The sequence below is a fragment of the Sceloporus occidentalis genome, unplaced genomic scaffold (assembly GCF_023333645.1).
Source record: "Sceloporus occidentalis isolate IW3139 unplaced genomic scaffold, rSceOcc1.0.p SCAF_4, whole genome shotgun sequence".
Classification (NCBI taxonomy): Eukaryota; Metazoa; Chordata; class Lepidosauria; order Squamata; family Phrynosomatidae; genus Sceloporus; species Sceloporus occidentalis.
The window spans coordinates 200,134,422-200,147,208 of record NW_028316984.1 but is presented as its reverse complement, the minus strand read 5'-3'; the positions used below and the strand labels follow the sequence as shown (position 1 = coordinate 200,147,208).

At 41.4% G+C, this 12,787-nt stretch overlaps 1 protein-coding gene across 5 annotated transcripts in view; it reads left to right on the top strand.

The window, feature by feature from the left end:
- ERO1A (endoplasmic reticulum oxidoreductase 1 alpha) overlaps positions 1–12,787 on the top strand; it is a 47,899-nt gene that overhangs the window by 21,456 nt on the left and 13,656 nt on the right. For 3 of the 5 annotated variants that reach the window (XR_016281048.1, XR_016281049.1, XR_016281047.1), the window contains exons 8-16: positions 1,237–1,283; positions 1,669–1,686; positions 3,378–3,404; positions 3,866–3,958; positions 4,572–4,818; positions 6,132–6,201; positions 7,540–7,626; positions 8,697–8,830; positions 9,990–10,118. Coding sequence is in view for 2 of the 5 variants with exons in the window: in XM_089522891.1 (XP_089379017.1) it covers positions 1,237–1,283; positions 1,669–1,686; positions 3,378–3,404; positions 3,866–3,958; positions 4,572–4,818; positions 6,132–6,201; positions 7,540–7,626; positions 8,697–8,830; positions 9,990–10,050 (784 nt within the window). In the remaining 3 variants the exon portion in view is untranslated. Of the gene's footprint in view, positions 1–1,236; positions 1,284–1,668; positions 1,687–3,377; positions 3,405–3,865; positions 3,959–4,571; positions 4,819–6,131; positions 6,202–7,539; positions 7,627–8,696; positions 8,831–9,989; positions 11,308–12,787 lie in introns of those variants that run through there. The other 2 variants (XM_089522891.1, XM_089522890.1) reach the window with 1 other exon arrangement.

Here is a 12,787-nt window from a genome sequence, read left to right as displayed (position 1 = left end):
CCTTCAAAGGTTAGGCAGGTTGCAACCAAGGTTAGGCTTTCTTTGGAATGCCTCCCTCACACTCATCATCATCATCATCATCATCATCATCATCATCATCATCATCATCTCCTGCTTTCCCCCCACAATTGGGACACAAAGCAGATTACAAATTAAAAGAACAATACAGTTAAAAATGAAAATACTTGCCTAGCAGTCTCTCTTTTAGCCTTTAGTTGCTGTTTTGTGCCTTCAAGTCATTTCTGACTTATGGCCTCCCTGAACTTCCTTGCAAGTTTCTTTAGAGGGGGTTTGCCATTGCAATCCTCTAAGGCTGAGAGAGAGTGACTTTCTAAGGTTGTGAGTTCAATACTAGCCAGGGGCTCTGAGTCAACTCAGCCTGGTATCTTTCTGTAGGTCGCTAAAATGAGTACACAGCTTGCTGGGGGCAATTAGCTTACACTTTCTAAATCACTTAGTACATTGGTAACTGGTATAGAAACATACGTTCCATTGCTAAGATCACTCAGTGGGTTTCCATGGCTGAGCCAGGATTCGAACTCTGCTCTCCTGAATCATAGTCCGATGCACAAAGCACTATGCCACGCTGGCTCCTTTATCCAGGAGTAAAAAATTGTTATATTTGCTCAACCTTTCGAGGAGCTATAATGATCACTGCCAGCATGGTGTAGTGGTTTGAATGTTGGACTAGGCCACTGGGAGACCAGGGTTCGAATCCCTGTTTGGCCGTGGAAACCCATTGGGTGGCCTTGGACAAGTCACACTCTCTCAGCCTCAGAAGCAAACCCCCTTTGAGCAAAGCTAGCCCAGAAAATCCCAGGGTAGCCTAAAGTCGAAAACAACCTGAAGGCACAAAGTAACACTTGCTCACTACTGGGATCAGCTGGTTTGTTTGAGTTACACCTTTAAAGAATATGATTGTAGATTGTCTAATTTTTTATTCTAAATCAGAACATGAGGTAGAAGTAATTTAAACAAGTAGTCTTATTTAAGTCCTTTTGTCTTTTTAATTGTACTTTATTCTTTTAGCAAGTGGTCTATTTTAATATTACAATAGTTTAATTCTGTTTTAATGCTCACTTTGGTATGTTTTTAATAGTACTGTGGTTTTAAAGTGTAAGCTGCTTTGCGTTCCAATTCTGGGGGAAAGTGGGATATAAATGTTGCCATCATCATCATCATCATCATCATCATCATCATCATCATCTTATGTGTTTTTTTTCCTTTTCCCCTTAGACCTCAGTCCATACAAAGGCCTTTAAATCCACTGACGTCTAGCAAAGGTAGGCTTGATTTCTTTGCCTTGGTGCAAGAATGGGCAACTGTAATGGAGCCAAGGGCCAGTTCGGTCCCCCTTGATCTTCCTGGGGTTTGCACAAAATACTGAATTATCTCTATTTTAAGTCCATCTCAGATGTTGCCTCCTCACTTTTTCTTACTATTTAAAGAGGGATTAGTTTAAAAAAAAACATATGTATTTGAGTACAGTATTTTGTGGAGATCAGAGGTATTTTTGCACATTTTTACACATTTGGGTAGTTTTCTTTGTGATTTGAGGGCAAACAGTACCTAAACATTTGCTCTAGTTGGTAGATTATTCATTTCTTAAAACTGTTTGTTTCTGAAGGTTAATGTACATTTTCATCTTTTCTTTTGGATCTGCAACAGCAACAGGAGAAAATGAAGGTGAGTGTTTCCAGTTGTAAACCTATGACAATAACATTATTTTTATCCCACCTTTTCACCAATTTGGATCTCAAGCGGTGTATAAAAACAAACATAGATTTTAAAAATGCACAGTGTAAAGAAGTAATTAAACGAGCAAAAAGATTACAGTCAATTAAAAGATTAAAATCAAATTAAAAAAATAAACATGAGTTATTTAAGTGATATAAGGGGTGAATTTGCAGTTGCTGGTTTTGTAGACTAGAGATGCAAAAAAGAAATGGATTATTTATCTTAAATATGTAAATGACTTTTGAAAGTTCATGATAGAATCATATTTAAGTATATGATAAGGGACAGTACAATTGTATAATGGAGCCACGAAAACCTTTTAAGGGGAAGTCAGTGAATGCAAGAAGAGTGCATAGGACTGAAGATTGACTCCACTGTTATACAGTTGGTCCTCTGTATCCATGGATTCAAACATCCATGGCTCGAAAATATTCCAAAAATATATAAATTCCACCATCCACACCTTCAAAATACTCCCAACCCCCCAAAACATCCAAAACTAAAATGTGATCTTGCCATTTTATGTAAGAGACATCATTTTGCTGTGCAGTTGTATATATTGGGACTCGAGTATCCACAGTATTTTGGTATCCATGGGGGATCCTGGAACCAAACTCCAGTGGAGTGTTATGTCTTTTTAATTAAAAACACACACTCATAAATCATTAAAAACAACAAGTTCTGCATGTTATACAAAGCCCATTTCCCCCTTAAAAAAATTTCAATTCTCAAAGGCTTGCAGAAAGATAATAAGGAGAGTGCTAGGCTAACTTCTCTGGGGAAAGAGTTTCAGGGCCTGGAAACAGACACCAAGAAGGCCCTCTCCTGTGTTCCTGTAAGGATGGAGGATGGTAGTACAAAGAGAAAGGTCTCCCCAGAAGATCTCACACCATGAGCAAATCTGTGCGGGAGGATATAGTCCTTTAGATAAACCTAGACCTGATCCATATAGGGCTTTAAATCTCCAAAGTCTGGGAACAGCCACCAAGAAGGGCCTCTGTTGTGTTCTCAATAAAAATTCCTGTAAAGGTATTGGGATCAAGAGAAATGCCTCCTCTAAAGATCTCAAAGCTCAGGTGGGCTCATATGAGGTCCTTCATACAATCTGGAACTGAGCTGCATAAGGCTTTATAGGTCATTACTAACACTTGGAAATATCCCTGCAAACATCCTAACAACCAGTGGAGCTGGTACAGAAAATAATAATAATAATAATAATAATAATAATAATAATAATCCACCTTTCTCTTGGTAAAATGGCTGACAAACTTTAAAACAGTACAAGTTTAAAACAATGCAAAGCATTAAGATATAATTAAACAAAGTTTAAAAAAGAATTATGCATCCTGTAACCAGCCCTGTTAGTAATCTGGCTGCAATTATTTGAACCACCTGAAGTTTCCATACGTCTTTTAAGGCAGCCCTGAAAGAAATAGGATATTTAAGGATATTAACTTTTTGTCATTTTTATATTTTTTTTAAAAAATAATTTTGATTAAAGTTTTCCCCCAACATACATTTAATCAACAAATAACAAATAACGTACACATTAGACATATTACAAAAATGTAATACAACACACATACATCATTTTGATATCTGTCATTTTTGTAATTTTGGTCTTGTTTCTTTATTTCCAGGGAACATGTTTTACAATTGGCTGGAAGGTAACAGTTTTATTTCCCCTCTCTATGCTCTGCTTTCAGTGGCAAATGCAGCATTGCTGAGTTTCCTTTATCCAGGATTCCAAAATCCAGCATTGTCCACATGGGTGGCTGTCATAGTGACGCCTTTGCTTTCTGATGGTTCAGTGTGCACAAAATTTGCACAGAATTACTGAAGATATCATGTACAACACCACATTCAAGGTGTGTGGGTAAAGTGCATACGAACCATGAATTTCATGTTTAGACTTGATTCCCATCTCCAAAATATCTCATTGTTTATATGCAAACATCCCAAAATCAGCAGCAACAACTTGAAATCCAAAACACTTCTGAAGGTCTCAGATATTTCAGATAAGGGAGACTCAACCTGTATTATGTTGTTTGAATGACCCTTTGATCTTTTAAAACCCTGAACTGGAGATGTGTTCCCTTCCTGAGGTCTTTTCAATGTCTTCTTGCAGGCCTCTGTGTGGAGAAGAGGGCTTTCTACAAGCTCATATCGGGTCTCCATGCAAGCATCAACACCCATCTCAGCGCCAGATATCTTCTGAAAGGTTGGTCCCAAAGCTTTCTCTGTAATTAGCTGGCACAATCAGTGAAAGATGTCCCCACGCATGGAAGGGGCCAGACACGATTGTGGCATTTGTATGGAGATCTTGTAGCATCCTTGAGACTAACTGAAAGAAAGAAGTTGGCAGCATGAGCTTTCATAGACTTCAGTCTAATGCCTCTAAGGAAGTAGACTTAAGTCTAGGAAAGCTCATGCTGCCAACTTCCTTCTTTCATAGTCTCAAAGGTGCTACAAGATCTCTTTACATACTGATTTTACAGACTAACACGGCTATATCTTTCTTTAAAAATAATAAAAATAAAACTTTTATTGATACTTCTTATAGCCATACAAATTAAGAAAAACAAGTCACTTACATCTTTCAGCAAAGGAAATCATCCAAACAAACAAACAAAAAGCATAAAAAACAATAAAACAAATTAACATGACAAATATACCATTAACAAAATATTACCATAAAGTCTACTTTAACATTTCCCCCCAGTGTTTTTTATCTAACACTATACATAAACTTTCTTTTGCCTGCCAATAAGTATCTTATTTCATATCAAAGACATTTTAGGACACTGAATATAGTCTCTCTTTTCTCTTCCAAGACACCTGGGCAGAGAAGCAGTGGGGACACAATGTGACTGAATTCCAGCAGCGTTTTGACGAAGTCCTGACTCAAGGGGAAGGTCCCAGGAGGCTGAAGAACCTGTATTTCATCTACCTGATTGAATTACGGGCCCTTTCCAAAGTCCTGCCTTTTTTCGAGCGTCTGGACTTCCAATTGTTCACGGGGGATAAAACTCAAGATGAAGAAACCAAGCAGCTCCTTCTGGAAATTCTACACTTAACAAAGTAAGTGTAAAGGTGTGATTGGGGCTGAGAGGCGGAACGATCCCATTATGAAGGGTAGAAGAATTAATTTCTTCATTTGCATAGTGGAAGCTCATCCCAGTTGGACACCTACAAATATGCTGGACTATGACTCTTGTCATCCCCTGCTGGCTGTGCCATTGGCACGGAGGGCGGAGGGAGGCTGATATCATATGTGTACTGTTTAAAAAATCCAGCATATGCCTATCTGTCTGTCTGTCTGGGAAGAATTTGACTTACCATGGTGTAGAATTTTTAAAATCTTTGTTTTTTATCTGTCGAGCCTCCCTGTCAAATCTTGAAAGCAACTAAAGATCATGGAATCATAGAGTTGTAAGAGACCTCAAGGGCCATCCATTGTAATCCCCTGCCATGCAGGAAGACACAGTCAAAGCCCTCCCAAGAGATGGCCGTCCAGACTCTGTGTAAAAACCTCCAAAGAAGGAGATTGCACCACACTCCGAGGCAGCAGCACATACCACTGTCGAACATCTCTGACCGTCAGGAAGTTCTTCCTGAAGTTTAGTTGGAATCTCTTTTCCTGTAGTTTTAATCCATTAAACAAATAGACTCTACATCCGTACTGGGAATTGTGGGGCTGTCAGGATGTTGTTGGACTCCAATGGCCAGTATTCCTCACTATTGACTGTGCTAGCTAGGGCTTGAATCCTTTTTGCTGTCACAGATGGGGCTAACCTCAGTTTACACCTGCATACATATATATTTAGGACATTGCAAAAGGAAGTAACCTGTATCTCCCTGAGCAATGCCATTTACCCTTGTTGCAAAACAGCAATTGCAGGGCTATCAGAAAAAGATCAATTCTCCTAGCTACCTCTCAGTGGCAGGGATGTGTCTGAGTGAATTCTGGCTGCTCTTAGACATGATAACTATGTTTACATATGTGAGCGGATGCCATATTAAGGAGGGAGCAAGTTTGTTTTCTGCTGCTCCAGAGACTAGGACACAGAGCAATGGACGCAAGCTACAGGATGCAAGTTAGTTAGTGTTGAAAAGAAATGGCAGTATTACACCCATGCCAAGATCTCATCAGTCCTGTGAAACCAGTCCCAAAAGTAAAATCTAGTAACACAGAGTCCTAGATGAAAACCATCAGATTATTAAAAGTTTATAATGGACTTCTAATAGCTGGTAGATCTGTAAGGTAAGCTCTTTGAGAAATCTTTTCCACAATCTGCTCTTAATTCAGAGATCTTTAATTTTCCCTTTGACTAATATTTGTGTCTGTAAAAGGACTCTTATTATAAATGACATTTTTCACCCTTCTGCTTCAGATCTTTCCCTTTGCACTTTGATGAAAATTCTCTTTTTGCTGGAAACCAAAGAGAAGCTGCCAAGTTAAAGGTAACAGTTCTTTTCCAAGCCACTCTTTGTGCTTCCCATTTATACCCCAGAATCAACTGTTTCTATATTGTATGCTGTCAGTAGTGAAACCTCCTACTCTATAAGCTAAACTGCTATGGATGTAGCAAAATATTCCTTTTGCTTAGGGAGCAGAGGTGCCAGTAACAGAATACAGTGGTCCCCTCACATTCACTGGTTTAGGGGTGAAGGACCCCCGTGAAAGTGGAAAAACAATAAATTAAAAAGCCCCATTTTACCTAAGAGAACACCTCTCTAGAAATCTCCAAGTCCTCTTTTTTAAAATTTGTTTTAAACATTATTATTCACATAGCACATAGTACAAATTACACGATCCATAATTCATAATATGCTTCCCCCCTCCTTCTCCCACAAACATACACTTGGAGGAAATACATTTCATTTAAATTAACAATCATTTTTGGAGATATGGAAAATACCATTAATTAGCCTTTTTACTTCTTCATACCCCATTTTACTGTCCACCTTCCACTTTAATCACAATTACCCATTTATCTCTCCATGATTCTTTATTGCTTTCTCCAGTATATTTAAGTCTTCTTTCCCTAAGGAAATCAAATAATATTATTCTTTTATATATTTAAACAAATAAGACTTGTTCTAATTAGATTCCTTTTTCCATAATCACTGTATGGACGGCTTTTAAAATTTGTTTTGTTACATATCTTTGTTTACTATCCAATCTACGCATTGCTGTAGTGCACCTTTTCACTGATGGGCAAAACCTGTCAATAGGCTTTCAGTCTCGCTGCTATTCTATTACTGCCTTTGTGCGATAGGTCCCTTCCGTGGCAATTCCACTTCTTAGGCAGTTACATGATGTGAATGGGCATGATTCTGCTCCTCTCCCTCTCGCAACGACAGCAGCTGCCAACACCTTCCTGAAACTGACTGCTGTGTGCACATGTACACAGCAGCTGGCTTTGGGAGAGGCAGTTGGCGGCTGCGATTGTTTGCCTGAGTCTGGTAGCCCCATGCCTTGGGAGTGGGTTCGGAGCAACGACTATGGCAGCCGTGAAGCTGGCTGCTGTGTCCACATTTGCACAGCAGCTGGCTTTGAAAGGTGCTTGACAGCTGTGATCGCTCCCTGAGGCGGCGTTTGGCAACGCAGAAAACAGATCACATGACCATGCATCGCCAAAGTGCTATCATGGCAAAAAGTGTGAAGAGAAATTATGCCAACTAGTGCTGTTCCGGCAGGACAGAAAACCAGTGTGATAACAGTCCTTCTAGTAATCAAATAAAGAAAAGGCAATGTTTTTAAGCAACATTTCTTCTGTTTCCTCACCTCCCTACCAGGAAGAATTTAGGCTCCATTTTAGGAACATTTCAAGGATTATGGACTGTGTTGGTTGTATTAAATGTCGCCTTTGGGGGAAACTACAGGTTAGTAATGTCCTTCCTCTCACCATTTTTTTCTTCGTTCTAATTTATTTGAATTTTTACTAATTTTAAAATCCTCAGTCTTAGCATAGTACATATAGGTGTTCCTTAATGGATTTCCACATTGGTGACCAAAATTATAGATTTAGAGATTTTTATGCTTTCCCTCAACATGGAGATGCAGACTATCCGCTTTCCCCCTTTGCCTCTATTTTGCTGTTCATACATGCTCAGCAAGGGATTCTGGAGTCAGCTACTGTTTACCTTGCCTATTGTATGTAAGCACACACAGCCAGAAAAGGATCACCTAGAGTAGAAACCCACTCTTTCTCAGCTTTGTTGATTGCATTGTTTATTGTGGGCATGCTGTTGCAACTTAACACCAGAAATGTGTGTTCCTCCATCCCTCTTTCATCTTCCTACCAGTCCAATGGTGCTATAAAAAGAAAAATCCATCTAGACAGAAGCTGAGGGGAAAGGGCGGGCTGGACAGGTATATAAGGCTTTTGTACAAAGGAGATTCATTGTCAGAGGTGTTGTTAACTGAGGTGTGCATGCACAGACACCTTTAATCTGCTAGGAAATGGAATGTTGAATTCAGTGCTGGGAAAATTTGCTTTTTTTGGACCAGAGCTCCCAGAATCAGGCAGCCAGCATGGATGATGGGAGTTGTATCTTAAGGCTGAGAGGCTGCAGAAGGTTGTGTTATAGATCACAGCCGCAGTGAATTCAGTCCAGCCTGCAGTCTGAGAGTGCATTTATATTGTAGAGATAATGCAGTTGAGACCACTTTAAGTGGAATCTTGGGAGTTGTACTTTTACAAGGTCTTTAGCCTTCTCTGCCAAAAAGTGCTGTTGCCTCACAAAACTACAGATCCCAGGATTCTGAGGGATGGAGCCATGGCAGTTAAAGTGGTGTCAAACTGCATTACTTCTGCAGTGTAGATGCACCTTACCCTGTCCACAAAATAGTTTCAGCTCCTTGAATAGCTTCATCTTCTTACTGACATTATAGCCACCAGCCTCCCCACTAACAGGTTGACTGACTCTACATCTCCCTTCTGTGCATACAGACTCAAGGCCTAGGAACAGCTTTGAAGATCCTCTTTTCTGAACGCCTGATAGAAAACATGGCAGAAAAAGGCCCTTCGCCCAAATTCCAGCTAACAAGGCAAGAAATCGTGTCCCTCTTCAATGCTTTTGGAAGGTGAGTGTATGGTGTGCATAGTGTCACATAATGGCTAGAATCTTGTTGGGTGTTGTAGGCATGCATATAGTTTCCTTGTGGAAGTAGTTGGGCATTTTTGTTTGTATTTACACAGTTCACAGCAAGAAGAAAGGCCTTGCTTCATGTAGGGCTTGTCTATATTTGCGAGAATACTTCAGGTTGCCCCCAGAGTATTCTGGTTCCGAATCCATCTTGAATGTCTTCCTTATCTGCTGTGGGTTTTCGGTACACAACAGCTGACTGCCTAAACATGAGGTTCCTGCAAGCCAGGCAGTGCCGCTGCTGTGAGCATGACCTCAGAGCAACTCAGCAGGAATGCTTGCAAGGATCATAAATCATAGAATCATAGAGTTGGAAGAGACCCCAAGGGCCATCCTATCCAACCCCATTTAGACATGCAAGGAAGACACAATCAAAGCCCTCCCTGTGACCAATGGCCATCCAGCCCCTGTTTAAAAACTTCCAAAGAAAAAGACTCTGCCACACTTCAAGTCAGTGTCTTCCAATGCTGATCAGCTCTTACCACCAGGAAGTTCTTCCTAAGGTTTATGTGGAATCTCTCTTCCTGTAGTTTGAATCTATTGTTCTATGTCCTATTCTGTGAAGCTGCAGAAAACAAGCTTGCTCCATCCTCAATATGACCCTTTCAGATACTTAAACAGGGTCACCATCTTACCTCATAACCTTCTCATCTCCAGGATAAACATACCCAGCTCCCTAAGTTTCTCCTCATGGGGCCTTATGGTTTCCAGACCTTTCACCATTTTGGTTGCCCTCCTCTGGACTTGTTTCCAGCTTGTCAACTTCCTTTTTGAATTCCATGTGAGAAGGAAGCCAGCCATCATCACCATGTGGATACAGAGGGCTAACAGCTACATAGCAGAGGTGCTAAGAAACCCTGATCGTGAATCGTGAAGATGCATAATGGGACACTGGCAAGATGGAGCTCTTTGCTGGCTCTCCTACATAGTAATGTAACTGCAGCTCTCTACTAGATAGGGATGTTAAGGAACTTGCTCCATGTTGAAACTTGCAACATACACCCAGCTCTGTCTTTGCCTATATTTACTGTACGTATTTCAGTCAAATTTAATCAGATTCCCCCCCTCCCCCCCCCCCCCCATGTCTTTCACTGCAGGATTTCAACAAGCATAAAAGAACTGGAAACGTTCAGGAACCTCTTGCGACCCTTGCAGTGAAATGGCTTCTGATAAAGACTGGCTCCTTTATTCTACAAAGGCAGGACTCGGAGGGGTTTTCTGCTGGTGTGAGTGTCAAGCCTGTTTAGGGCAAGGGGGCAAAGTCAGCGTGGGCTCCAAAAATCCCACCGCAGTCTCCGGCTTGCAAGTTTACAGTTGGTTCTCTGGCAGCTGAAATCCTCAGGTGAATCTGATCTCCCAGGACAGAGAGAGGTGGACTTTAGGACTGTGGTGGTTTCTCCGTTTCCTGGAATCCCTGTGGTCCACCATTGTGCTCTTACTTGATGGAATCTCTCTAACCGAAATTAGCCCTTACTTCATTGTTCTTAAATTCTCAGGAAGTCCTTGTTTTTTTTTAAAATCTGATTGTGCACATGCTGGATCTGGTCTAGATCTACCTGATCAGTGATCTCCCACTCAGGTTGGGTGGCCAACAATCTCCTGCTCACCTCTGTTCTATGGGATTCAGGGGATGCACCATTTCCAGCCTCTTAGGGATGCTGGCCTTGTGACTAGTTTGTCGTAATGTGTATCGTTTGCCCTGAAATAACTACAAAGAAATAAGACAAGCAACAGGGAATATCAGGGAACCTAAGCAAAGGATAATCCTAAAGAGCAGAGAGTTCAAGGAGATGTGAATGGAGCTTTGGGAAGCTACATTTTTGGACTACAGCTCCCAGAACCTTAGCTGGCTGGGAATTGTTGTCCAAAAAAGGCAGCTTCCCAATTCTGCACAGTGAATTTGCAGATTATTATGAATGTCTCGAGAGGAGATGGACCATTATGAATGTCTTACAGAGCAGGCTAACAAACCCTTCTTTTCATTCCCAGCATCAGAAGACAAGCTTTTGTCTGTCTTGTAAACTAATTTCAGCTGATTCTCATAGCTTTTGGTCCTTCTCTAGCCCTTTTTATCCCCCCAAATCCACATGGTCACAGGCCTCTTTGTAGTCAGGGAACAATGGGTTCCTTAAGAAGTCTCCCAGGTTTTTGCATCAGGAATATTTTGGTGAGGTGGAGGTAAAACATGCACATTTGGTCCAAACTGAAGAAGAAAAAAATGTTTTACCTTGGTTGAAGTCTCAGTCCACAGTCTACTATGGTTCCCCTGTTGCAGCTACAATGCGGTATCTCACAATACAGAGAACATGCAGGGGTAGCTGTGTTGGTCATTTAACAAATGCAAACAAAAATCCATCAGTGATACTTTTATTGGCCAACTGAAATGCACAATATACTTGTTGCAAGCTTTCAAAATCCCGTGGGCTTCTTCTTCAGGCAAGATGTTACAAACCAAACATTGGGGGGGGGGGGGGGGGGACAATTGGAGACTACTATACTAGACTACTATGCAACACCGGCTCACAGAGCCCTTGCTATAACCAGTTCAAATGGTGTCTGGAATCCAGTTGGTAGTTCCAGCTAGAGAAGACCCATGGTATCACTGGGAGTTACTATTGTGTTGCCCTGCCTTTCAAGAATTGATTGGGTCTATTCCAGTTGGGAATGTCAAGAGAATTTACTGGTATCCTTAGGTGGGCATGGAAGGACCACAAAGCTGGTCAGAATTTTGCTTTCTGTCAATTTCCTGCCCTCCAGCTGTGATAGACTACAGCTCCCATAATTGGCTGTGCTGGGTTAGGACATCATGAAAATGGATGATACAGAGGGAGCTGAACTCCCAGAAAGGCAATGTGGTGTAGTTGTTTGAGTGTTGCACTAGGACTTTGAGAGACTTGGGTTCAAATCCCTGTTCAGCCATGGAAACCCCAGGGTAACCGTGGGCAAGTCACATTCTCTCTCAGCCTCAAAAGAAGTCAGTGGCAAACACCCTTTGAACAAATCTGGCCAAGAAAACCCCATGATAGATTCACCTTAGGGTTGCCATCAGTGGGAAACGATTTGAAGGCACATAAAACAGTAGGATCTTCAGAAAGGATGGAAAGCTATTCTCCCCCCGCCCCCCCCCCCCCCCCCCGCCGCTTGGGCAATTCAGCTCACATGCCTACTGAAGTCCAAACACTGTCTCTGCTTGGTGAGGTCTAGAGTGCATCTGCACTACAAACTTAGAGCAGTTTGATATCACTTTAGCTACCAAGGTTTCAATCTTGTGGAATTCTGGAATATGCAGCCTGCTGAAATACTTACAATTCCTTGCTAAACAGCTCTAGTGCTATACTTCAGGGGAGAATTTCCAGTTCATCTCTAAATTACAGCTACCAGGATCCTTTAGGATGGCGCCATAACAGTTGAAGTGGTATCAAACTGCTGCAACTAGTGTAGACAGAACCACCCGATACCTGCTTCAGTGTTCTCAGGGAGTACAACAATGTGGAATTGCTTTTACTGTGAAATGCAAACCTAGGATTTGTCAAGAGCAGAAGGAATTCAGAGAGGCTTGCTTTTGCATTTTTGCTCAGTACTAGCAGGTGAGATGGGCAAAATGTGGAAATATAAAATGGAAATGGGATATACATGCCAAAATGCTCTTTGCCTTTTTGTGTGTGAATAGAAGCTGAAGGGCATTGTCAGAGGAACAGACCCAGTGATTTGAATGTGCTAGATTACCATGGGATGGGATATACAGTAGGCCCTCCATTTGCGCAGGGGATCTGTTCTGGACCCTCCCCCCTTTGCAAAAACGGAGGCTTGTGCATATTCAAGCCTCATTGAATGGGGTGTGCTCCCAGGCGCACACATCATTGGAAACAGCGGAGGTTGCCCCTCCGCAGATATT